The sequence below is a fragment of the Colletes latitarsis genome, chromosome 7 (genome assembly GCF_051014445.1).
Source record: "Colletes latitarsis isolate SP2378_abdomen chromosome 7, iyColLati1, whole genome shotgun sequence".
Lineage (NCBI taxonomy): Eukaryota > Metazoa > Arthropoda > Insecta > Hymenoptera > Colletidae > Colletes > Colletes latitarsis.
Genome location: NC_135140.1, coordinates 7,666,720 through 7,692,063, shown reverse-complemented (window position 1 = coordinate 7,692,063; position 25,344 = coordinate 7,666,720). Strand labels below are relative to the sequence as shown.

The following is a 25,344-nucleotide window of genomic DNA, read 5'->3' as shown; positions in this document are numbered from 1 at the left end:
GTAACCGACGGGGCTTGGTCGTCCGCGGCGGCTGGAACGAGAAACGGAAAAAAGAGAAGAGAGGAAAAGGCCAGGAGAGAATGCATCGGTACGCGGTGATGTAACGGCGTTATGAATATGTACAAAATAACAAATGGTCCCAGTACAAAGGAGCGGTGACGGGGTACGCGTGTGTACCGCTTTGCCGCGCTCGTATTCCGGCTGTCACAGCACCGTGTCACCGTTGTAGCGCGCTACGTGATCGCCGTGTAAAACAGTGTTTCGATTTCCAGCCATTTTTCGTCGTCTCGATACCGCGTCGCGAGCCACGGATACGCGGGGACGCCGTAATAACGATCGCGATAATCGTGTTTCCGATTAAGATTCCCTCGACCGACAAACAAACGACGGGCACGTGCTCCATTGTGATCGTCGCTAGCAACAAAATACTTCTCGCGACCCTAATTAAAAAAGAAAAACACCGACGCGCTCAGACGCGACAATGAGATTGGATCGTACGATAATAGGTCGAACGATTCCAAACACTTGTTTCTGGTCATCGTCGTTTTCTTGAGCAACTACCCCCTTTGGACTTTCCAATTCTAAATATATTTCTTCTTACGAGCAAGTTTGGCAAGGTTTGTCGAACGTTGGTTGTCACTTCTACAGGGAAAATGCACATTGTATAACAAATTATTACTGACAGCCACTATTAAAATTATTCGAAGTTATTATTTCTTTTTACGACTAAGTGTACTGCTGTTTGGCAAGGTGTGTCGAACGATAGACTGTCACATCTCCAGGGAAAGTTTTCATTGTATGGGAAATTATTGCCGATGGCCGCCATTAAAATTATTTGAAGTTATTAATTCTTCTTACAACCAAGTCTACTGCTGTTTGGTAAGGTTTGTCGAACGATAGGCTGTTACTTCTGCGGGGAAAGTTTTCATTGTATGAGAAATTATTGCCAATAGCCGCCATTAAAATTGAAATATAAATTAAGATGACAGAAGAGATGTGCTAACATTACCACAGTTCGCTGTCAGACTAAAATACATTTCAGACAATAGTAAACTGCATAACCTAAAATTTGTCTTAGTACTTATTTTCTTAATCTGGCTTTACGAATTCTATTCAAATGTACTTCCTTTAACGTTCCAACTTGAGAATTGTTTTCCATAACGAGTAGTCCCGTCACCCGTGTATGTTAAGTGAACGACGCCGTGACCGGTCCCATTTTCACTATGAAAATCTTGTCGACCCACTGGTCCGCATGCGTGAAACTCACGTTGGACGAAAAAAAAAAGGAAGGATAGAAAAGCAACGATGAATAACAAAGCGCGAGCGACGGGGCCGTTGCACCACTGGGGAATTTCGTTGTTGTTAAGGTGGCACTGCGCATCACCGATGCCAGGCAGGAAGTGGGAATCGCCGAAGCAGCGAGGGGGACGGCGCGGGAGAGTGGTGAGGGGCACGGGGCATAGGGGAACCCGACGTTGCATTGTGGGAGTGAGCGGGCGAGCGAAATAAAAAAAAAAGAGGCATTATAGCATTATGCGAACGAACGGGGCCCTAGTGACGCATTTACACGGCTGTTATTATCCCCCCCTCCCCCCTCTCTGTTGGGTAGGAAACGTAGGTATCTACGATACCTGCTCGCATGCTCGACCAGACGACCGAGTTAGGAAATCGCGACATATGTCGTCCGTTCGCGTATACATTTGAATACATTAACACCTTGTGGACCGGTCCCGGTGTTGCACGCGTTGCAGCACGTGTCGCGGAATCTTGAGACCAGAAGCTGAAACTACGTAATATTCGTTGGAAAAGGAGTCGAATTTACTGGCCTCGTTCAGCGTCTTTGACCTTCAAAAAATCGTGAATCCTGTATTTAGATGAAAACAACGATTTCACCGTAGTTGCTGGCTCTCGACGAGCGACAAAGGACCATTAAACAGGCTCGTTTCGTCGGGTGCGCGTTTAGAATTCGCGAACGTTTCGCGTGGTGGTTCCTCTCGCCTCTCCATCGATTCCCGGGGCCGCCGTTGCTGATTGCTGGCCGTCGAAAAACCCTTCAGCGATTTGTTCGGGCGGCCGTCGTCCGGTACCGATGACGGATTAGTTTGTTACGGCTTTCGGCTTACGGAGGGCGCAGGTAGGCCGTACCGATACGCGTGATTATTTATTGTGCGGACAGATTGGATCATTCAGAACACGCCGACGGGGGTCCCTTTCTGTACGCCCGGGGATCGACCCGCCACGGGAATATAACTCGATCCAACGAGCGATACGCCACTGCGATATAACCTCCAATTTTGTGTCAGCGACGGGTCTGCACGCGGCCTGGATAGGTTGGAGGGGCGAATCGTGATGATTGGTGAAATAATTCGCGGCTGTATTTCCTACTGTGATTTCGAGCGCTGTTGCGTAACAGCGGGGACTCGAAGGGAGGATCGAGACTCGTGTCTGACACGCCGATGATGCTGAAAGCTTAATTGCGACCGCAGATACGACGATTTAGCCATTAACCGATGGGGTGAAGTCGGTCGACTCCGTGAATAGGCTAACCATGGGGGGCGAAGAAAGATCGCCGGAACCGTACGCTTTAATTTGTGATTTTTTTTTTTAAACAGTTTTCTTTTTTTAATAAACATATATTTTCGTAAAATGTTAGACCCTTTTCAGGAAGAATCAATGTTGCATGTGGAAACATGTGCTCGTATCCTCGATTCGCGTGGGTGTCGTCCCCAGGATCTCCCCTCGGAAAGTGTGGATACGGGGCACGTGTATCTACATGCAACTTTAATTAGTCTCGAAGAGGCTGACCGTGACATTGATTTTATGGAAACATACGATTACTAGGAAATTATTATCTATCACCGAAAACACGCTACTTTTATCAAAAGTATTCTCTGCCCTCTATACAAAAATTGTAATTTTGTCGAATATCACTTAGAGCATTTTTCTCTTGAAACTTTCTGTTTATAATAAAATTTGTTATTTGGGAATTTTTGGTATCGCCGAATCCAAGTACAGGTGAACATTTTATCGAAATTACTCGTGACAGAGAATAAAAATTTCAGATTAATAAACCTACTACTACCAAACTTTAAACGTACACAATTTTAAGTTGCTTCCTTACAACCGCGTCTTAAGGAGGTATTCTTGGCTGGAATTTAAAAAAATCAATCTTATTCTATTGCACTCTCTTAAAGTACATATCGTTGAAAATATGTGTGCAATAGGATTCATTTTAATTCGTAATATTGACAAAGTTACCACATTTTTTGGACTGGTGTGTACGATATTTCAAGTTCTACTTCACCGATTGACTTCAAATTTGCACAGAATCTTCAACAGACGTGCCATTATCGCATAAACCACGGGTGTTTAAAAAATGTTTATTCTTTCATACTTTTTAAACATGTTATGGACTCACAAAAACCAAAAAGAAACAATATTATAACTTCAAAGTGCCGTCATTTTTTTAATTATCAAGATTTTTAATTTCCGGTGCTTCACTTCCTATTCATATTCATACAAAACAAGATGCCATTTTGTTTTTTTGCTTCAGATTAAAGGAACGGTCGGAATCATGCACACCAGCCAGACACTTTTTCTTTATAATACTTTCGTTAACAAAACACAGTTCAATTGTGATTATTTTTTGTTTACAAAAATAATTTGTATTTTTTAAATGTCAGTAAATATGTGTGCCACAATCGATACACAAAAAGTTTTATAGTTTCTTTTAAGAAAAAAGCTGATGACATCACATTCTAGACAAGAATACACCCTTAATACCGAAATAATTCGCAGTAAATTAATGATATTCCCGCAGCGATCGAAACGGGCTAAATAGTTATTTTTAAAGTTTAGAAAGCTGCTGCAAGAACGTAATAACAGTATGATAAATTAGCTCCTATGGTTGCCGTGCAATTCGCGTCCGTATAAGCTCGTGTAGGTTGGACGGCGCGTAAACTGGTTTGCCGATGCGCTTCATTCGAAAACAAAGTAATTATATGTAGATAAACATCGTAGCCGGTGGTCAAACGGAGTGTGTTAAAAACGTGGAACAATGTCAGGCATCGGCCTTATCAATGTTGGAGAAATTATAGCGTCCAGCCATCGTTCTATTGGTTTCATATCGCGTTATTGCTCACGCAGCCGGTCGCCATTAGAGTAATTGCGTTTAATTGTCCAGCTCCCGTTCCGATTATTCGAGGTATGAGATACAGCTAATCCGTTAATGGAATAGATAACCTTCTCGCGGTGCGAAGTCTGTCGAAAAACCATTACATGACACGATTCGTAGTTTTTATTTATCGAGAGGTTTTTTCAACATTTTTTTTTCGTCAAATGGGAATAAGAAATTTACTTCCAATGCTTATTTTATTTTATTTTTTTTTCAGATTTTTTGCATTATCTTCCACCGATAAAATATTGCGATAGATCACGTGCACTAAAGAAAAGAAGTTACTACTCCGAAGGTCTTGAAATTGGGATTTTTCGAAATTGTATATTTTTTTAAGAAGTTTATTAAGGCATGGTACTACACAAATCTCGAAACAAAACAAATGAAATGAAACGTGACTGTTTGCTAGCGATGCTTCCAATTATTTCGAGCAGAGGAGCGTTTTAATCAGACGAAACAAAAATTCCCCGTTTTTGCATCAGCATTCGCCATAATCTTTCGAAGCCTCCGAAAGTTTTATCGTCCGTGCTTGGCGCTGTCGTAACTAGGTTGTAACTACAGTTAACAGAGCCGCGTTGAAGCGTAGTGGCGCTATCGGCGAGTATTATCAAGTCAAGGACTACATTTTCGCGAGCACCAATTACGGCATCCACGGCTCACATACATCACTCGATAAAAGCAGCGACGAATATCGGTCAACCGAAGCTAGGGAAAGGCCAAAGCTTCGCATATCCCTTCGACCCGTTCTCCAAGATATTAATCTTACTAATATCGCCTGGAACGTTCGTTTCGAATATTTGTTGCTTCGTGCTGAAATATCGTACACGTTAGGCGTGTACCAACCCCTGTCATCGATTAATTCATTTTCCGATTAATCTCAATCGCAAAATAAGTTGTGTTTTTTTCGAGTACTTAAAAAAATTCCATAAGTTATATTGTTGTTAAAGATCCCATGAGATTTGGAAACTTCAAACCGCGAATTAAACGATAAAAGGTAGGGTTTTAGTATCTTGTAGCTCGCAACGACAGGGTTTAACGCTGCGCTGGGCTCCGTAAGTAGATAGTGAATCAAGATCGTCTATGATCAGACGCGAGCTCTCGAAATACGGTTCACCTGCGTACACAGTAGAATGAAGCAAACATGAGCGACTTGGAGGATTAAGCGATGGAATTATTATTTCTGCATGAAACGTAGATAAAGTAATACTTTACAGTATAATTTATTTTTCACTATATACAGACTAAAATACAAAAATTGGATATTTCTTTCCTATTTGTTTCTAATTTCAAATGCACAAAGGTTCGTCGATGAATTCTAATTTACGAACAAGCATTTTCAGAACAAATACAGTGATCCCTCGTTAACTTTTGCTGACTCGAGTCTGTGACGCGAACGTTATCGAGGGAGGTGCTTGGAAATTATCTTTTATTATCTTTGTTAAGATTGATCGCATTACAGTGGAAAATAAATGAAATATCGAATATTTCTTTCTTCTAAAAGTACTAAAATCCTTTAGAAATCAAAGTACATAGTTTTCTTCGCAAATTTTAAACAGCAAAGTCTCACATTTTTAATAATGTTACGCCATCAACACACGTTCACTAACGATCATCGGTGTTTGTTTATTCTTTTGTATCGCGTTTTTAATTGCTTCGTATCTATTTATTTTTAAACTTCGTTTTTCACGTTTTCGAAGTCTAGCGAATCTTATACGTACGAACGTTTAACGAATCGGTGGGGGATGACTTCGCTAACGATATCGAGGGAAAGGGTGCAACGAACGTTAGCGAGTGACCACTGTGGCTCGAATTACGTTGTAATTTCGTGCGTGTTGGCGCGAAGGAACTCCATCGAGCAGCTGGCCAGGTGAATCTCGGTGTCTCGAAACGACGGGAGCGTTTTCATTTAGACGTAGATTATTCCTAGATGCCTCTCATAAATATTAAACAGGCCGCGCTCTCGGATTCACGCAGGCGAAACGTTGGCGTAATTTTTTACTCTGAAACCTTGTCCCGGCTGCTGCTGTACCCCTCGTCTTCCTCCCCCTCCGACGCCTCACGCCCCTTCACCCTGCGGCGACGATCTGTCGCTCATTGAGTATGCATCGTCGATATCGACAGCGGGGGCTGTTACCAGCCCCGCCGGGAGCTACGTCGGAAGCCGTTGCTGGTCCCAGCGACCCAGCGACACGATCCTCCTCGTTTTCTTCTTTGTTTTTCATCCTAAATGTCGTAGAAAACCGACCACCGGCTCGCACAGCCTCGCGGCGCGCCAAAGAGAAATGGCTCGATTAATGCTAGAACTACCCAACCAGTCAAAATTACCCATTCCTAATTTTTAATAAACTTCGAACAAAATTTAGTCGCCTGAATTTTTAAAAATTTATCGTAATTTTCTATAAGAGAACGAGTAAACGCTTATTTTCATTTCATTATACATTTCTTCGCATATTTATCATTTTAATTTCTTTGGTACAAATAAATACACCAGCATTGTCGGTAGTTCTACTGCAAATCTGGGCAAATTTCATTTGATATAAAAATAAGAAATAATTATTTGAAATACTTTATTTTAGATCTTTATTTGAAAATAGGAATAACGTCGAGGCTTTATTTTAAATTGGTCAAAAGAAATAATCCTGAAAATAATCAACAAAAAGGTGTTGTCCTATGAAATCATTATGACAATTTGCTTTGAGTGCATCTAATATTGTTGCGAAAGAAAATAAAAACAGTCAACAAAATTATAAACCAACCGCAGAATTGATAATCAGAACACAATTTTGAAAATCCAAATATTGAAGTTTATTTATAAAATAAAATAACATGTTATTTGAAATAATATTTCAAATAGTGTTATTTCAGAAGTACTCAGGTCTGTCCTAATGTAATAAACCAGACATTGTGGCCATTCGTCGTGGCTGAAAAAGAAACGTAACATCAAATCCCAGATGCTCTTCTTCTGGAGTTTACGGAATAATTTCGAATTTTATTTTAAGTCGATCGAAAACGAAGTCTATGCTGCAAATTTTTAATTTTGTTCGATGAGCAGCGAACGATAAGTTATTCGTTATTTAAATAAGAATTTTGGAGGGAAAGAGATAACGGGGCAGCCTGCCACCGTGTCTTTCCAGTGGCCATCGGCGTTTATGCCCGGTCCGCACACGTCTTCTTCCGCCGCTTCTTCATCATCGCTCGCTTCTGCGTTCGCCTCGTGTGCTTATGTATTCCGTCGCAAGGCGGTGCTGACTCGTCACGCGAATTTGCATACATTTCGAACCACGGGCCGTGCGTTTTTTACCTGAATTCTCGTCGGTTGCCGTCTAGCCGCGGATGTCCCTTCGTGCGGCTAGACCGATCGCGATAATCGATGCCTCCCCCCAGGGAACGCAGTCTCGAATTCTATGTTATGCATTATATAGAGAAATATCGTAAAATTTTCTTGGAATAATAGACAACAGATACACCCAACTACGGTCGTACTCAACGTATCGTAGATTGAGAAACGTCGATGAAGCTTGCCTAATCTCCGGTTCCACGACTTCGACTCGCGTTCGTCTTTAGTTCTGAGCCCTTTCACGTTTCCTACAAATTTCAGTATCCAACGGTGTGTCGTGACTGCATCCAATATCGTACTATACACTCCCACTCGTTCGCCAATTAGAATTGAACCGAATTCATCTCGTGAGAAAGGAAGAGGCCAGGCGGCAGAATCTCACAGACCTCAATTTAAAATGCATCTCATACTCGACTGGTATAGTTCAACAAGTTTAACAAGAGCCCCGAGGTAGTGGCTCGAGCGTAGATAAATGATTGGCAAGGATGAGCCCGGACGATTAGACTATCGCCTAGGCTTATAGCCTGGCTGGGCAAGTCTGATACTGTTTAAAGTATGTAAGACTATGGAAGCGAGACAACAGCCGGCGTCGAAACGAGTACAGTCGTTTCTTTCAACTCGTTCAACTATACTTAGGTCCAAATACGAACTCTTCGTCCGTAGAATTATCTTATATTGTTAGTGCAAGCGAATAGCAAAGACCTTCGACGGGTCCGTACCGAATGAGTTGCTTAATATTGATAAATCATAATATTTCTATCCTTGCGGACACGAAACGTACGAATCGATGCGTTGCCGAGAAGTCGCATGCCTTTAGGGAGTTTTAAAGTCTTTTCGTCGATTGTCGCGATAAATTAGGGTAACGTTCGCCGTTTATCGCGGTATTGCTTTCCTTAAAATCAATCAAAAGTGTGCTCCAGCAATCTCAGAAAATTGTAGCCATTACGTTTTTCATGGATTGACCGACTTTGCCTTACTTGGAGGAGCCTCGCTAGGGCGACGCCATTACATAGACCGTAGTTTGAAAGAGTGCTTAATACAGATCCGAAGTATCGTCGACTGCCCTAAAATTTAGTTTGCTAACTTCCACGGAGCTTCGAAGACTTTTTAAAACAAAAGTGGGACCATTGTTCGACTTGTTTTCTCTATCTTAATTATTTGCATAGCATTGTAACTTTGAGGTTAGATAGTAAGGTATCTCCTCTGTGTAAGTACATATTGTACGTTTCATCGAATGAACTGACGCACCATTCTTTTAATCCGCAAGTTTAAAATAATAATAGTTTATTATTATCCATTAGTTCATTTTTTAAATGCTTTAAAGAAGAGTTGATTTCCATTTACCAATTTGATAAGAATCAACGTTAACTAAAATAATTCAATCGAGATTGAGAGCCCACTTAAGGGTTAAGTAACACCCCAGTCGAGTGAGATTATTATTTTAATATTTATTTTTCAAATGCTTTATTTCGATAATGTCCAAAGCTTTTTTGTCCTTGTTTTCTATTTGGTGGTAGTGGAGGCCTTACGGTCAAGAATCTGCACCTGCGCGCGTTCGTATGACAAGGGGACGCCGACGTTTCGCGGTCGAAAAAACCGACGTAACTCGCGAGTCAGCATCGCGGACAAAAGCGTACCATCGGCAGCGGCGTCGTATCCCGTGTCACGTTGGTTGTAAATATCAATAAACAAAGCCGTGGTGCTGGCGGATGCCCGAGACTCCGCCGCGGGGCTAAATAAACCACGGCGAGATGAGGTTTTAGCGCTGGGCCCTTTGTCGGGCGCCATCTACTCGGCGCAACCGCGGTCGAGTTTTTCAGCGAGCAATTAGAAAGAGATTTATTTGCGCCGGCACGCCGGGCGCACGCTCGCCAATAAGACCCAGCCAAGAGAGAAGGGTAAACCCCCGCGGTACTGCAGCGCCTGCTTATTTTTCGGCCGTAACCGCCGCCATTTTACACGGACTAAATATATTTTATTCGATCTGCAAACGTTCTTTAGTCTACGTTTCATTCGTTGATTCATTTGTATGTTAGAACCCACCTGGAACGCTCTGGCCTACCCTCCTCTTTCATTTAAAAAAATTAGGAACAAGGTGAACGATTATTGTAGTTGCTTATAAGAGGGCAGTCTCATGTAAACATCGCAAAATTTAACCATCTTCATTAATTTTTACACAAACACAAACGCTAGAATTTTGACTTTTAGAAACAGCAGATGTCTCTTGACCCTGTTGTAAACTTCTTGAAATAGCAATTTCTGAGCTATGCAAGGTATAAGGTAAAAGCTATGCAACAACTTAGCCAAGATTCTGTCGAACAAATACTATATAAGAAGTTTCATTCATAAATTTATTTATAAATTAACACCCACCTAGAAATCTAGTATCTCTTCCATATAAGCAACCTAGAACAAATACTATACTTACGAGAAGAACCACCAACATTCGTGACGAGAAATTCGTGCGTTAAATGGAGTCGTGATATTTATAGAGTACGTAGAAATAGTGAAGTTTGTGGCGTTCGAAAAGGTAAATTTGTGGAAAGGAGGTAGAACGTATGTTCTGGGAGTCATCGATACGTGTCTAGACGTGGCCTAACCCGTACGTCGTGCATACCAGGCGGCCCTCGACGGGATGTGCTTGCACGCAAGCCTCGCGAGAGCGTTCGGCGGGCCGATTCGCCGTACGAAACGTGAAACAATGCCGGGCGGTGAGCCGATGCGTTTCTTTCGAGGTTAGACGGACCCGCACTGCGGTTTTAATGAACTCGTTTTGACGTGACGACGCCCCGCTCGTTCACCTCCTCCCCTCGTCCTGTCGTAGCTCACCTCTGCTTCGCGGCTCTAGCACCGCGTCCCCACCTCCCCCGACTTAGTTAATTAAAGTAACCGTAAGGTTTTTGATTGACGCCCGAGGCGTAAAAAGTCGCCGACGCGCGAACGCCTCGGCACCCGGGGGTCCCGACGGCATACGATTACGCAACGCCGGAAACGAGGGTTGACGAGCGGGACATACGTCACGATACGCGTCTTCTCCTTGTGTCCGTCAACCGCGACCTGGGGAACGAACCATTCGTCGAATAAACGCGCTCGAATCGGTACTGGTGTCCAAATTCTACCTCGATTAAAACCTGGATCGTCCATTTCTAGTAGAAGCTTTGGATGGTTGAGGTGTTTCTCACACATAATCAAACATTTGCAAACCAGAAAGTCTCAACCACGATCTGAGGAACAAGCCACTCATAGAATAATCGCGTTCGAATTGGTACTGGTGTTCAAATTCTACCTTGATTTGAATCTGGATCATTCATTTCTAGTACAAGTTTCGAATGTTCGAGATTTTCCTCGATATAATCAAACATTTACAAACCAGAAAGTCTCAACCACAATCTAAGGAACGAACCATTCGTAGAAACTCTTGCTCGAATCGATACTCGTGTCTAAATTCTACCTTGGTTTGAACCTGGATCGTCCATTTTTAGTAGAAGTTTCGGACGCTCGAGGTTTTTCTCACACAAAATCAAACATTTGCAAACCTGAAAGTCTCATCCATGATCTGGAGAACGAACCATTCGTGGAATAATCGCGCTTGAATCGGCAACAATCGTGGACGCCAAAACAGTTTTCGAACTCTGAAACATTGAAAATGTTTCATTGTGTTACATTGTAATATTCTTATAACAAACAGTATCATATAAACGAGGATCTGCAGGAAAGTTTGCACTCGTGCAGAGAACGAAAAGATTATAGTCTCTTATTATCATTTTATCTGTATTTATATATGTGTAACTTTGTCTATATTAGTAAACAAACGTATACATACACATACAAACGTGGACACGCAAGAAAAGTTGCGTGTATAATTGATCAACGATTGAACTTTGCACAGAACTTTACTGATTTCCGGTAGGACACTGAAGCTATCTTGACTTTTTTAAATTCTAGTAGAGATCGGATCGAGTGTCTGGGAAACAAACGCATAACACGAATAGATTTCCAATACGAAGAAGACAGACATGTTTGCGTTTGACAAACACAGAAGAAATGCACGCGATGGCGCTGGAGAACTGTTCTGTCGTTGTACGTAAACTTTTTATAAGAGGCGATCACTTTTTACAAAGGAAATGTCTCAATCGTACTAAATCTACCACAGACGAAGATAATGCTATATGATTATCGAGTCACTTTCGAGATAAACCTTTGAATACAGGTTAGGTCTCTGGTTATATTTTATCTGTATAATAATCGTGTATATACGTAGGCGTAATAAAGACGCTTAGTAATAATATTAGTAATAATAACATGCCAGGTGAAAGTATAGGTAAAATCATAGAAAGGTATAAGTACCGACCATTAAAAATGCCACTAAATGCACGGATTACGAATTACATGTGGATCCCGACATTTGCAATTTCTCGAGTGGTTAATTGCTGATTGCGAACAAGATCGTAGAGTCTAAATAATAAATAAATTCTGCTACCGTCGTACAAAACTTTATTACGGCATTTTTAGTCGCAAGAATTTACGCTACGAAATTATCAAAATTAACGTTTAAAACTTTTCCGAAAAAATTTAGTAAATATTTTTTGTGCAGGGGAAATGTATTTGCAACATGTAGCTCTCGAATATTAAATAATATCACGATTCAACATTTGAAACTAAATATTGGCAATTAGAAGAGAATTACAAAAGGCAGAACATTATGTCGCATAAAATGGACTACATATTGATCAGTTTGCAAATACCTAATATTACGCATCACGTTGCGTTTCAAATATTGTTATATCGCCTGTCCGTTCAGCCTACTATTACAGCATCGCGCTATAATGGTATACCTTTAATGTCTTTTTCCTACAGAATGCAATTAAAAGCGAGATTATGCATCATCATTCGTTTCGATACCGTCCGTAGTATCGAAAGGAATTAGCGATAATATTTAAGAATGTCAAGGTGATCTCGCGCTTTAAACGAAAACTTATTATTAAAGTTAATTCTATACACGACTATTCCCCTGTCCAATTATCGAGTTCCAGACGTTGACTCGGTTCTGATCTTTCATTTACGATACATTCGATCTACGAATCCAGGTTTAGAAATTTTACCATTTTAAAAATATAAGTGGTGGAAATCCGCAGAGTCGTAAGACTCGGTGCTTCCCAGTCGACAATGGCGGATGGAAAGAAAACGCAATTTGCGCCGATTTCCCTTAAAAAGCCGAGCGAACAGTGTTCTTCCTCTTCCTGCAATTCTTCAGAAGCGGGGTAAGAGCGTCGTTTATTTAGTCCGCGTAAAACACGAACGTTCCTCCCGTCTGTTTCTCTCGCTCGGCAGCGCCTAGCCTCTATGAGGCAAGGTTACGTAAGATTGAGCAGCACGTCACGTGCACGCGGCGTATGTATAGATCGCGAAGACACAAAAAAATACCGCATGTGCAATCCTAACAGCGGCACACGCGCATTAGTATCCGCTGCAGGCCGTACCCGCCGTTGTATGCAGCGTGTAGGCAGAGACAGGCAAAAGAAACGACAGTTACGAAACGAGCAGTTCCTTCTTCTTCTTCTTCGTCTCCATTTTTTCCCCCATTTCATCGACCTGCTAGCGCCTTGGCGATGATACGACGCGTTACGTCGGACACCGCCGGTCCAACCAAACGATCGAACCTCGCGATGTATTGCTTGCAGCGACAAAGATTGCATCTGACACCGCTCGACGAGTCGTTAATTTTAGTAGGGGAGACCTAGAATCGGGGCTAGAAGTTCCGATTTTGTGAAAACATAAAAAATAACTAGGAAATAATGTAATTACTTTTTTCACTCTTGTCTAATTTATTGTTAAATTTATTATATTTTAAGATTTTCAGATCAAGTTTAATATATTGCAATAGAAACTTCTTACCCCGTTGTGGGGCAAGTTGTTATCGCTCTGGGGCAAGTTGTTACTAAGAAATAAGTGTTACTTTCTAATGAGACATTTCATTCTCTGTTGAAGTAAAATACAATTTTATTAATAAGGTTTGCTATTAACTTTGGGTTAACACAAATGTATATGTCAATTGTCAACTAATTAATGATTAACTCAAACAAACTTTAATAAAAAGAAAGAATAATCAACGAAAACTGATGAGTCCTTCGTAGGAATTATTTAACTGTTATATCACACGTCTTTATCGTCCGGAAACGCTTTTTATTCTGTTCTTTTCTTTTCTTTCTTTCTTATATTCCTCTTTTCAAACGTTCTGGTGTCCAGACAAACAACTCGACTAACTTCAAAGGCCACATCCAAACTCACCCTGAAGTATAACAAAATCGTTAATGAAGTCAAATAATGCTAAAGAACATTACTGAATTATTGGCTATTTTCAAATAATGTATTAATAACTTTATAAATATATACGATGACAAAGTAAAAGCTGATCAAAAGTGTAGTATACAGAGTGTTCGGCCACCCCTGGGAAAAATTTTAATGGGAGATTCTAGAGGCCAAAACAAGACGAAAATCAAGAATATCAATTTCTTGAATGAGCTTTCGTTAAAAAGTTATCCAAAAATTAAATGAAAATGTTTCAAATCATTCTGGAAAAATTATTTTTGGTTACAGGGGTCAATTACAATCATTTTTAGTGAATACACATACCCCCGAAATCCTAATCAGTTTCGAGAAAAAAATTCGAGTAGGTGTGAAATTTTTCGACAAAATTAAAAAATTTCAAACCGTTCTAAAAAAATTATTTTCAGTTGCAGGGGTCATTTTCAATCATTTTTGGTGAATAAACATACCCCCGAATTCCTACGCACTTTCGAGAAAAAAACTCTTTACCGAAAATATAATTTCTGGCCAGAAATGTTACCCCGAAATTTCATGCGAATCTTTAAACTGTCATAACTCCTGAACCGATTGGACGATTTTAATGTTTAAAAAAGCAAACTACTCGTATTTTGATGGAGAATATGTAGAAATTGCAAAAATATTCGAAAAGTTGTTCCTTGACCCCGCAAAATGAGAAAAACCCCATAAAAATGGTCCAATTTTAAAACGACCATAACTCCTACAATAGTAAATATATTTCAGTGAAACTTTTTTCTGAAGTAGAGCCCATGGGTACCTACAAAAAAGTATTAGACAACTTTTCTGTAGGACATCAAACAAAATTATTAAAAATCAAAAACGAATTTTTAAGAAAAATCGACAGGGGGAAGGTGCCTAAATTTTTCGACGAAAAAAAAAATTTCAAATCGTTCTGGAAAAATTATTTTTAGCTGCTTGGGTCAATTACAATTATTTTTGGTCATTAGACATACCCTTGAAATCCTACGTACTTGCGAGAAAAAAATTCATTACCGACAATATAATGTGTGACCATAAATGTTGCCCCGCAATTTTATTCGTATGTTTAAAAAATCATAACTTTTGGATGGATTGGACGATTTTAATGATTCAAAATGCAAACAATGCGCAGCTGTTCGCAGATTACCATTCTTCTGGCAAAACTTTAAATGTTAATAACTTTTTAACGAAGCCTCAATCAATAAATTGGTATTCTTGATTTTCGTTTTGTTTCGGCCTCTAGAATCTCCCATTCAAATTTTTCCCAGGGATGGCCGAACACCCTGTATATTTATCTGAAAAGCTTCCATAATGGAAAAGTTTATAAAACTTCATTAGAACATGTAAAAATTGCTAATAAGCGAACAGTGTTTCAGAGAATAGTTAAGGTAGAAACGTGTGCCACAAAATCTCTTTACTTTCGACGAAGCACAGTAGCTTATGAGTGCATAAATGAAAAAAGAATGTTGCTACAATGTTTCTCAGATATTCAGCTACCTCAAACAGCAAAAATATTGTAGTTTATATCAAATTTAAAAAGCATCTTATGTCCAGCTTTTCGGGGTAAATACCCCACTGTGGAACAACTTACCTCCGGAACTTCTAGCCCTGGTCTCCCCTACACCTTTATCGAGACTTCGTATCATCGACGGAAGAATGCCTCCCATTCTGTTCACGTTACAAATAATATTATGATCAACTACCAACGCTAGAAGGAGTTCTTCGATTATTTATTTTGAACGTAATTTTCTCGCGTATCTCACTGAAAGCTCGATTCAACATTTGGCGTTCGAGGATCGCGTGATTCGGAACACATGGGAGTACGTTTACACGCGGGCCAAAAGGTTTGCCACTCTTAAATACGCAAGGACTAGTGAAATGACCTGATATGTGTCGAACGAACAAGCATGTATCATTACACGGTACGTGTGTACCCCGCAGAAACTTTTATTTCGGAGACTGTAATTACCGGATGTTTGACGGACGGAAGGACGGCGGCAGAGACAGTGAAAATTGCTGGCTTTCCACGTCTCTCGAACTACGTCAAATAGTACATCAACCCGACCGACGGACTACCTCCCTCCGCCCCTCTCGTACCCCCTCTGTTCGTTCCTGGGCAATAGCTACTGACAACTCGCGAAACGAGTTTCACCTGACCGGGCGTTCTTTCGATTTTTGTTGCAGGTGAAAATCTGGTTCCAGAACAGAAGGAGTAAGTACAAGAAGATGATGAAGGCTGCCCAGCAAGGCGGCGGTGGCGGCGGTGGGCAGCACGGCAGTCTTCTAGCCGGTGGGACCGCTCTACCCGGAGGACCATCCCCTCAACCGGGCCAACCCGGAAGTCTCATGCAAGGAGGTACTAGTCGCTTTATAATCGCTTTATGAATAATATCGAACGCCCGACCGGGATCCACGGAGATCCGTTAAGCTCCGTTTTCACGCGATACAAAGCTGCGTCTTCACGCATCGAGCGGCAGATGTTGCAATAGATGCGATTCCTTTCGACCGTAAACTAAAAAATACATGAAACATAGCCGCGGTTATCTCGGGAGAATGTATTTTTCCTCGGTAAAAATAATTTAGAATCGTAGAAACGTGCCTTTGAAAGTAAAAATTGATCGTTGCGAGATACGAAAAATCGTGAAAACTTAAATACAGCATTGTCGTGACGTTACAATTGCAGACGTCGCGTTAAACCAACTGTGAACGGTCGTTGCGAAATCCTGTCTCGCGTCACGTGAAAACGGATCTTAAGAAACCCTGACTGGTGACATTGGCTCCCAGAAAACGCGCCCGCACCCCGTCGTATCGCGAAGTGTACAAGGTAATAATTATCCCGCGTCGTTTCGGAGATAGACACGCCCGCGATATGCTTTTAATTACATCGAAAGTATCATGGTGATCGATCGATCAAGAGTCTCGTAATCTAGAACGGGGAAAGAATTTTCCATTTTGTAAAATATTGACCGAAAAAATGAGCTCTTGGGCTGTCTATGATTAATGGACGCCGGGATTCCGAGAATGAAAGATACCGAGGCATTTGAGGCGTTTTGATCCTTAGGCACAAGCGTATCAAGTCGGAAGGTATAAATCAATTAGAGAGATCGAATCTTAACGCCACCGACGTAGAACCGTTCGACAACCTTGTCGATCCACATCTCAGGATTGACCTCGTGATACGACTGGTTGCTTCGTTGAAGCTCGCAACGAGTTATCGACGCGTGGCCGTTCATCGGAGCTTCCTAGTCACGGTGACTTTCAAAAGAGTCCTTGGAATCATGCTTTCGACCAGCAATCTTCCCGAAAAAGTCCCGTGGAAAATTAGCAAAATATAAATCTCGCGAACGATCCCGTATCAACCCCTGGACGTACGATTTAGTTACAGCAAAATTTCAAACTCATTTTGTTTAACCCTTAAGTGGATTATTGGAGCCGCCTTCCGCAAGTTTAAACTAATCATAGATTATAGACACGATGTCAATAAAAGACACGACTCTTTATTAAACACAAATGACAACTTCAACGTTTTATCCGCTTTTCTTGTAGTTCTGTTGATGGACCAGGAATAGTATTTTCTTCAACAGCACTTATAATACGCTTTATTGTTTTACTACGTATATTCTCATATATTTGAGATTGATAGATAAAATTACTAAATAAATTCTTTATAATTAATCATTCTTTTGGTCAACCTGTTGAAAGACCGCTCTCTCATGCATTTTGATGGGCCTGAAATATGTTATAAAGATATTTTTGACAACTTTTTCCTATACGTGTAGGTGATCGAATTCAGTGTAATGATACCCAAAGTTTTTTGCAAGCATCTTGGAATATAAAGTCGATCATTTATTATATGTAGGTATAGTATATGTAGTTATTTTACTTAATGTTGATATTTACCAAACTGATAAATGGAAATCAATTATCCTTTAAAGCATTTAGAAAACAATGAACTAATGGAGGATTGCATAAATTTTCAAATAATTACATTGACATATATTAAACAATTATTATTTCCAACGGTCCCAATAATCCACTTAAGGGTTAAATGTTTTAAAGAAACGTTGATTTCCATTTACCAATTTGTTAAAAATCAACATTAAGTAAAATAATTCAGATTGAGAGTCCACTTAAGGGTTAAATTTGTTACGCTAAAGAACGAACGTTGATTTTAATGTATTAGGCTTCGTCGCTCGTTACGAAACCTGGTGCAAAGAACTAATAAGAAGACTAACTAATCGAAAACGGTACAATATTTTTCGAAGTCAGTGTACCGTGAAGGGGTTAAAGGCTCGCACTATCTCGATGGAAGATGCGTATCGCGTAGAGGCAACCCAAAAATACATTCCGCGGCGTCAGTGGAAAGATAAGGGAGTATCTGGAGGATCGATCTCGAACGTTCTCCGTTACGTTTCAGGAGGCGGAAGTTCCGTGTCGGGCAGTCCGACGACGGGCTACCTCGGAGGCATGGGCGGTGGTGCAGGGGGTCACACCCCCGGTAGTTCTAGCCCCGGAAGCGAGATGTCGCCTCAGCACAACGAGAGCCCACCCGCGCCCTCCTGGCCGGGCGAGATGAAGCACCATCCGCATCCTCACGCGCCGCCACACACCCACCACCACCCCCACACGCCGGGACACCATCCACCGCCGCCGCCGCCACCGCCACATCACGCGAGTTACATGCCACAGTACTCCTGGTACCAGGCGGATCCTAATCCCGGACTACTCACGTAAGTCTCGCTTCTGGACCATTCGATCAATCGGGGGACATTGAATTTTCACCGTTTCGCCAAGCTTTAGAATATTTCTCAAAATATTGCTGGGCTGGAATTCGTAGTATAACCCAGCAAGGAGTGATTCTATGTGAGAATATAAGAAAACAATTTGGTATAACATTTTTCTATCCGGAGCTTCGTTTTTGAGAAAATCGACGATTTAGTTGTTCGTTCTTCTACCGCGGTTGTTGTCGTCCGTGATAGTGTTTACGTTATTAACACTTTAGACGTAAACGCTCGCTTCTTCGATACTTGGCATGTCCTGCCTTGTGTTTACGTTAGAGTGGGAACGAAACGAACACGAATCAGAGGATTATTTCTCGACAGTATTCTACGAGATCTCTAAACGTAAAGTCGTATTCCGGGTCCTGTTCAGATTTAGATCGTTGTTATTTGAGCGTGTTATATCGCTTTGCAATCATTCCATAAGAAAGAACAATGGTCAGGAAATAAAGAAGTCTTCCAAGAGTTGATACATAGTGAAGGTAATAGTGACAGTGAAATTTCATCTTATGAAAAATGTTTATTAAATAGTTGAAAAATGTTATACTAAATTTTCTCCTCATTTGTTCACATAGAATCACCCCTCACACGGTTGTACTACGAATTCCAGTCCACTCTGTATAAAAAAAATCTTATTTAGTACTAGGACGTTAGGGCGGTGTTTTCTTTTCGATGAAGTCGAGGACTCAAGCTTGGTGAAACTGGGCTAAAAAAGAGTTCGGTATTTTCTGCATCGTCTATGCCAATGACGAGCAAACTACGGCCCGCTGCACATTTCTAAACAATAGTATACAAATTTTCAATTTCGATTTAGTTTTAAAAAAAATTCGTTTGAGGATGTGTTCTTCAAACACTCAAACACTCCTGACAAAGTTTGCCCATCACTAGTGTACATAATACGTGGATAATCGACCACCATATAAAGTAACGGGGGCAGAGACGCGTCTTTGTTTCTAGTGTCTAAACTTAGAAAATGTAATTTTCCTAAAATACTACTCGAATTCCATAGTATTTATCAAGCTCGACACTTTCGAAAAATATAACATAAGAATTCTTTTCGTAAAGAGGAATATCTGTACTTGGTATTCCATAATGAAAACAGTGTAACGTCTCAATCGATAGACATAAAGTTTATTACGATCGAAGGAAGCCAAGAAATCGGTCAGTAACGTCTCTGCCCCTCGATTATTTACATATCCCTCGGTGGCTCCGAGGGTTGGGTTTTAATCGGTCGTTCGTCTGTCGTATTTTTCAGGGTGTGGCCGGCGGTTTAACGAAGATGTCCTTCGAGCTGTGTTCAGGAGGAACCGTTTCTTCGTAGCGCCGCGGACGCGCCAGCGGCCCAGCCCCAAAGTGTGAATACGTGTAGCACCTGTCGCGATGGAATTCGCGTTCGATGTTAATATTGTTTCTATTCGTTTAACAAGGGAGGCCGGCCGGTCTCCCATGCGGCCCGTCCGTCGAAGTGAAAGATTAATCGCGACGTCGTGACACGTGTCCGCTAGGGAACTAATAACGATAATAGTAATTTTAGCCTCGCGCGACGGAGCACGCGAGAACGAACGAAACTCGCGGCTCGTTTCCCGAAGGATCAAACGCCGACGGAGAGCAAAAATGACTCCCGGTCGACGGCATCGACGGAAACGAGGAGCGTCGACCACGATTCGCGCGAGACAAACCCCTCCTCTCCCACCACCCCGGAGACGCCGGAAGATCTCGTTCCCCTACCTAGACGTTGCAATCTTTTCGTCCGTCCTCGCGATGGAACCAGGACACGCTCTATGCTGCCTCTTTTCTCGCGATCGAGTACAAATTCAACGAATACAAAATCGATCTTAAGTGGATTTTTAATCGCACGACCGACGGTCACGCTAAGAAACGTAAACAACGGGTCGATCGATGGCAAGGAACGAGGCAGCATCGCTAGAACTCGAACGATCGCGAACGATTACGCACTCCAGCGGGACAATCTCCTTCGTTAAATGTCAAGATGGCGGTCGGTCTCTCGAAACCCCGGCGAACGATTATCCGGAGAGGACGAAGGATATTTTCGCCACCTAGCCCTGCTACCCCGGGGGTCCGTCACGAGACCCGCGTCCCCCCGTCCCCGTTTGCCTTGGTAAATGTCAATCGTCGACGACGTTGGATCGGGTCGATCCCTCGCGACAGTTGCCCAATGGCTGACCCACTTCGCGCTGGAAGCTGGATCTACGCGGATCGAACGACGACGAAACGAGCGCCACGGAGAGGCGGAGAACGGAAAAGGGTAACGCGAACACGAACACGAACACGGGGGGCGACGAGTGGGGGACGCCATTGCATAAACTTCGTCGAGCCGTTCCTCGAGGCGGTCGAGGCGGGCAACGAAATCCTAATGACATTTTCGTGAGTCGAATGATCTCGGCGATCACGGTGGCGCGACGTAATCACCAGGTCCCCCCTGTTCGGATGGGGCAATCGACGCGGGGACCCAACTCCGAAATGGAGACGCGCGCGAATCGCACGGGAGGAGTGGACACACGATTCGTAACACGTTCGCACAGGTAGCTTTCTTCGCGGAGTTTCGTATATTTCAAAGGGTACGGCGAGGTACCATAATTATTCGTGGTCGCTTTTTTTTATAGCAGTCAACATCGGGGACTACGCCAACGCCCGGGGGCTCCGTTGTTTTCAACCAAGATTTAGTCCAGTTTCATAGATTTTCATTTCTAAAATATTTCAATTGCCAAACGCTTTTGGACTCGTAGATCGAGATTCCGATATAGTCCTCTGGTTCAAGACAGAATTTTTTTCTCTGGTTGACCATAACGAGAGCATTTTGATTCGAGTTTCATAGATTTTCATTTCTAAAATATTTAAATTGTCAAAAGTTTCTGAATTCATAGATTATAGTCCACTGGTTCAAGACAGAATTTTTCCACCTGGCTGACCATCGAGAACATTTCGCTTTATATCTTTATAATTGTTTCACCAGTGGATTCGGTGAGGATTTTCCGCTGAAAATGAGTACAAACACGATCAGATTCGAATCAATTGTTCAAATCGCGTGTTGAACGAAAAATTTTTGAATTTCGAAAATAGAAGTGTCTCTAAATAGGGTCTTGTTTGGGCTTGTTTTAATTGGGAAAACATCGTCGATCCATCGATGATACTCTCATAGAGATATAATGAAAAAATTGTTCTGAAAAAAGTCGTCGTCAAAGGAGGGACATACATTTTTGTTACATATGGAAAGGTAAAATTATTAAATTTTTATTTTTCCGCTTATCATACGACTGCGAGTCATTGTCTTCAATTTATTTCAAGAAATATCTTAAAGGCACATCTTTTTCAACGTCCCCTTATTTTTTATCACACTTAGCGTCGCTCAGGATTTTCATTATTTGTGAAAGAATTGAGTTTTTGTTAACAAGCAGGTTAAATTGTTTCAAATTTGCCAACATCTGGCTAGAATTGTTGCGTTGGTCTACGAGTTATCGCGGAAACTAAATTAAAATACACTAATTTTGTCTGTGGAAACGATAAAACGTTTCCAGAAGTTGATAGTTTGAAAGAACATTGTCGCAAGAACTTGTACATATTTTTCAGTTTTGTTTGAACGATGGCATGAAATTTCGATCCACGTGCCAACTGTTCCTTTATTATCTCGCAAGGCTAAAATATATCGTGCGTGCAATGTGTAATTATGTTGAATATTCTGCAAAACTGTAGAACGCGACACCTGTTAACATTGAAAATTCTAATACTCTTTTTGATTCGATAGTCGATCCGTTACAGAGAAAAATGGAAAAACTGTATTAAAATCATTGGGAAGCAAATGGTTTACTTCGTTCAGTAAAGTCACTAACACTTTTTGATTAAAAAAGCAAGTTACATATATATATTTTTTAATTTTTTTTCGCAAAGTGTCAACTAGTATTACACTATTAATATTCTTATACGCGTAAGACATATAGAAATAGAGGTAAAATTGCTTCCACTCTGTTTTGAAATGTGTTAACTTCGATATACTAAACGAATCGTTTAAAGAGATTGAATTCACGAAGAACTTTCGATCGAATTTCGAATGTAGAAATATTCTTCGTGTCCACTGCCTCGCTAATCTGACTGGAACAAAGGTTTCGATTGAAGAAGTAATAATTGCCCACTGTAGCTTTCATAATTCATAATTTTGTTCTTTCAAGATCGACGTAAGAGTGTCCCAAACGTACCTATTTCGTTGAAATCGATTAAGTTTCAAACGAATCGCTTCTCTGCATCGTAAGGAACTGTGCACGAACCTGAGAACCTATAAGAAAGATTTTACAAACTATAATTACTGGTTTCCAAGCATGCTACTGGGTATCTGCGCAAACGTCAAATCGGTCAGTTGCGGCATGGTACACATTTGCATACATTTCAGGAGTTATTTCCTTAACCGCGTCTCTTCTATTTCTTCATGTAAGTCGCGTAGTAACACTTTCTCTTCGGAGACGAACGCAAGATTCTGTGGATTGTTTTGCTTCGAATACGCAACCTGTGGGATGCGTTTCAAAATGATAAATTCCTATGCCCCAGAAACATTAACGAACGGATTCGGTGTCCCGTTGTGCTCTAAAAAGGAATTTCAACGCATTTAACATAAATGTTGTTGTAAATAGTCGTTCGAAAATTACCTTATATCGTCAAAATTAATAATCGTCGTTTCTATTTAAATTCTTTCAATGAAAAAAAAGTTGATTGAACTCTCTATTGCATAATGTACAATTTGAATGCATTATTTGAATCTAAATTCTAACATGGAATTATTTTTCTCATTCAAAGAATACAGACTTTTCTCAGTAATAGATGGGTGGCATAATAAAAATGAATATACAATGTTTTCGGTACCGAAGAGTCGAGAAGACTGCCTCTGGGTGGAATTCACATTTACCGATCAGGATGAAAGTACAATTTATGGACGAAAAAATATTCCCTCGCATCGTGAACATCACTCAGAGGCGTTCTTTATAGCTTCTTGCAGTACATTCGTGCATGTGCACCGTTGTCCTTGAAAATGGCCAGTAACAGAAGCCATAAACGCAAGAATTTACTGTTCGATAATCGTATAACAGTGTTGCACTATCGTATGCTTCACAATTATCGTTCAAACAGTAGTATCAATTATAATTGTACAAATTATTACGCACGAAATCTCTATAAAGTTTAATTCAATGGCTTTTCTTTTTCGAGCAAAATGGCGCCCGTTGCGTCAGAAGCGCCACGCTGTCGCAAAGGAATGCACTCGATTTCAAAATGGTGGCAAAAAAGCGCAGATATCGTTGTTCTGGAAATTATGTTTCGCTTTGGTAATCGTTAAACAAATTAACTTTCGAAACGTGCAATATTTTCTGGGTCTAATGATAGTCGAGTGGCGAATGAGTTAGGATAAAATTCCGTTTGGGGCACGCATCATCCACTATGGAGCGCTCCGGGGTATCCGTGAAACCTTTCGTGTTTTACGTTGTTTTTACTGTTTTCCCGTCGGCCATGCTGCGTCACCTTTGCCATCTTGCATCCCGCGAGCGTCAGCTAGCTTTCAAAGAGACGCCACGAAACCGCAAAAAAGACGGTTGCGGTTTGCGACCACGGGAAACTGGGAGGGCCAGCGAGCCCCACCGCTGACCCAAATCCTTCAGCGTGTCGGTGCAACAATGGTCGTCTCATGAGAACGCGGTCTCGCACGGTCCCTCCACTTCCTGATTCTGCCCTCTTTCACGAAACCCGCGGAAACTAAGTACATCTAAAGGATTCCTTTCGAAAGGACGTTCTTTCTCGACCGGAATCACCATTTTCTAAACGAGCTTCAGAAATTGGTCTGCATTCGTTTAACAACCGGAGTCACAGAGTCAGAGACACAGATGACGAAACGACAATTTACTCGTCACGTTTTCTCGATAGAACAATCCGCTGTCCCTTATCCCATATTTTTATCCAGATTGAGATTTTACCATTCACGGTACGATTGGATCGTTTACAATAATTTTGTGCCCATTAAGATCGAAGAGGTTAAACATTGCGAGGGTATACAATTTTTTTTATTATTTTTTTCTGTGGAAAGAGACCTTCGTAAATGTCGTTCTATAGAACTGTTTGAACGATAATTATAAATTTTGTAACCCATTGTGAAATTTCGAGATACATTTTTGAACATTGTCGAGGATCGACAAAGTTGCGTTCCGGTGCTTCCCCCAAGTTCTATCAAAATGATGGAGCACTCCGTGGTAGGTAGGCCCAGGAATTAAAGAATTAACTAGGGGATGACGAGTACCCAATCGAGTTCTTATTTAACTCTCTATAGCCCAAATTATACGAACACCAATAACGTGGTGTAAATTGAATAATAAATTTTAGCAAATACCACCCTTCAAGTGGTACCCAATACAAAAAATCATTCGATCCTACTTTAACAAAATTTTAGAGTGGGGTAAATGTTTGTTGATTTATAAAAACAGAAGCTGTGTTTCTACAGTATATTCTGACTGGAAATTAAATTGGGCTTCGAAAACGTAGATGACGGGGTGTCAGAGGATTAACTCGTGGAAGGTGGAGAACGAAGGACAATGATCGATCGTTCGCACGGAATAGATCCGGGATTCCCGGCTCGCGGAGAACGTTCCAACTTCCAGCGCGACGATGACGACGATGATTCCTCGGTGTACGCTAATAAGTGCCGTTAGATCCGACCGCAGAGCTCGAGAGGCGCGGAACGA

At 41.3% G+C, this 25,344-nt stretch overlaps 1 protein-coding gene across 4 annotated transcripts in view; it reads left to right on the top strand.

The window, feature by feature from the left end:
* The window catches only part of Dll (homeotic protein distal-less), a 113,225-nt gene extending 89,709 nt beyond the window's left edge, over positions 1-23,516 (top strand). For 3 of the 4 annotated variants that reach the window (XM_076767649.1, XM_076767646.1, XM_076767647.1), the window contains exons 3-5: positions 16,020-16,191; positions 18,253-18,565; positions 19,869-23,516. In XM_076767649.1, the coding sequence (XP_076623764.1) occupies positions 16,020-16,191; positions 18,253-18,565; positions 19,869-19,887 (504 nt within the window). In that variant the 3' untranslated portion in view covers positions 19,888-23,516. Of the gene's footprint in view, positions 1-16,019; positions 16,192-18,252; positions 18,570-19,868 lie in introns of those variants that run through there. The other variant, XM_076767648.1, reaches the window with a different exon arrangement.
* The last annotated feature ends 1,828 nt before the right edge of the window (positions 23,517-25,344 follow it).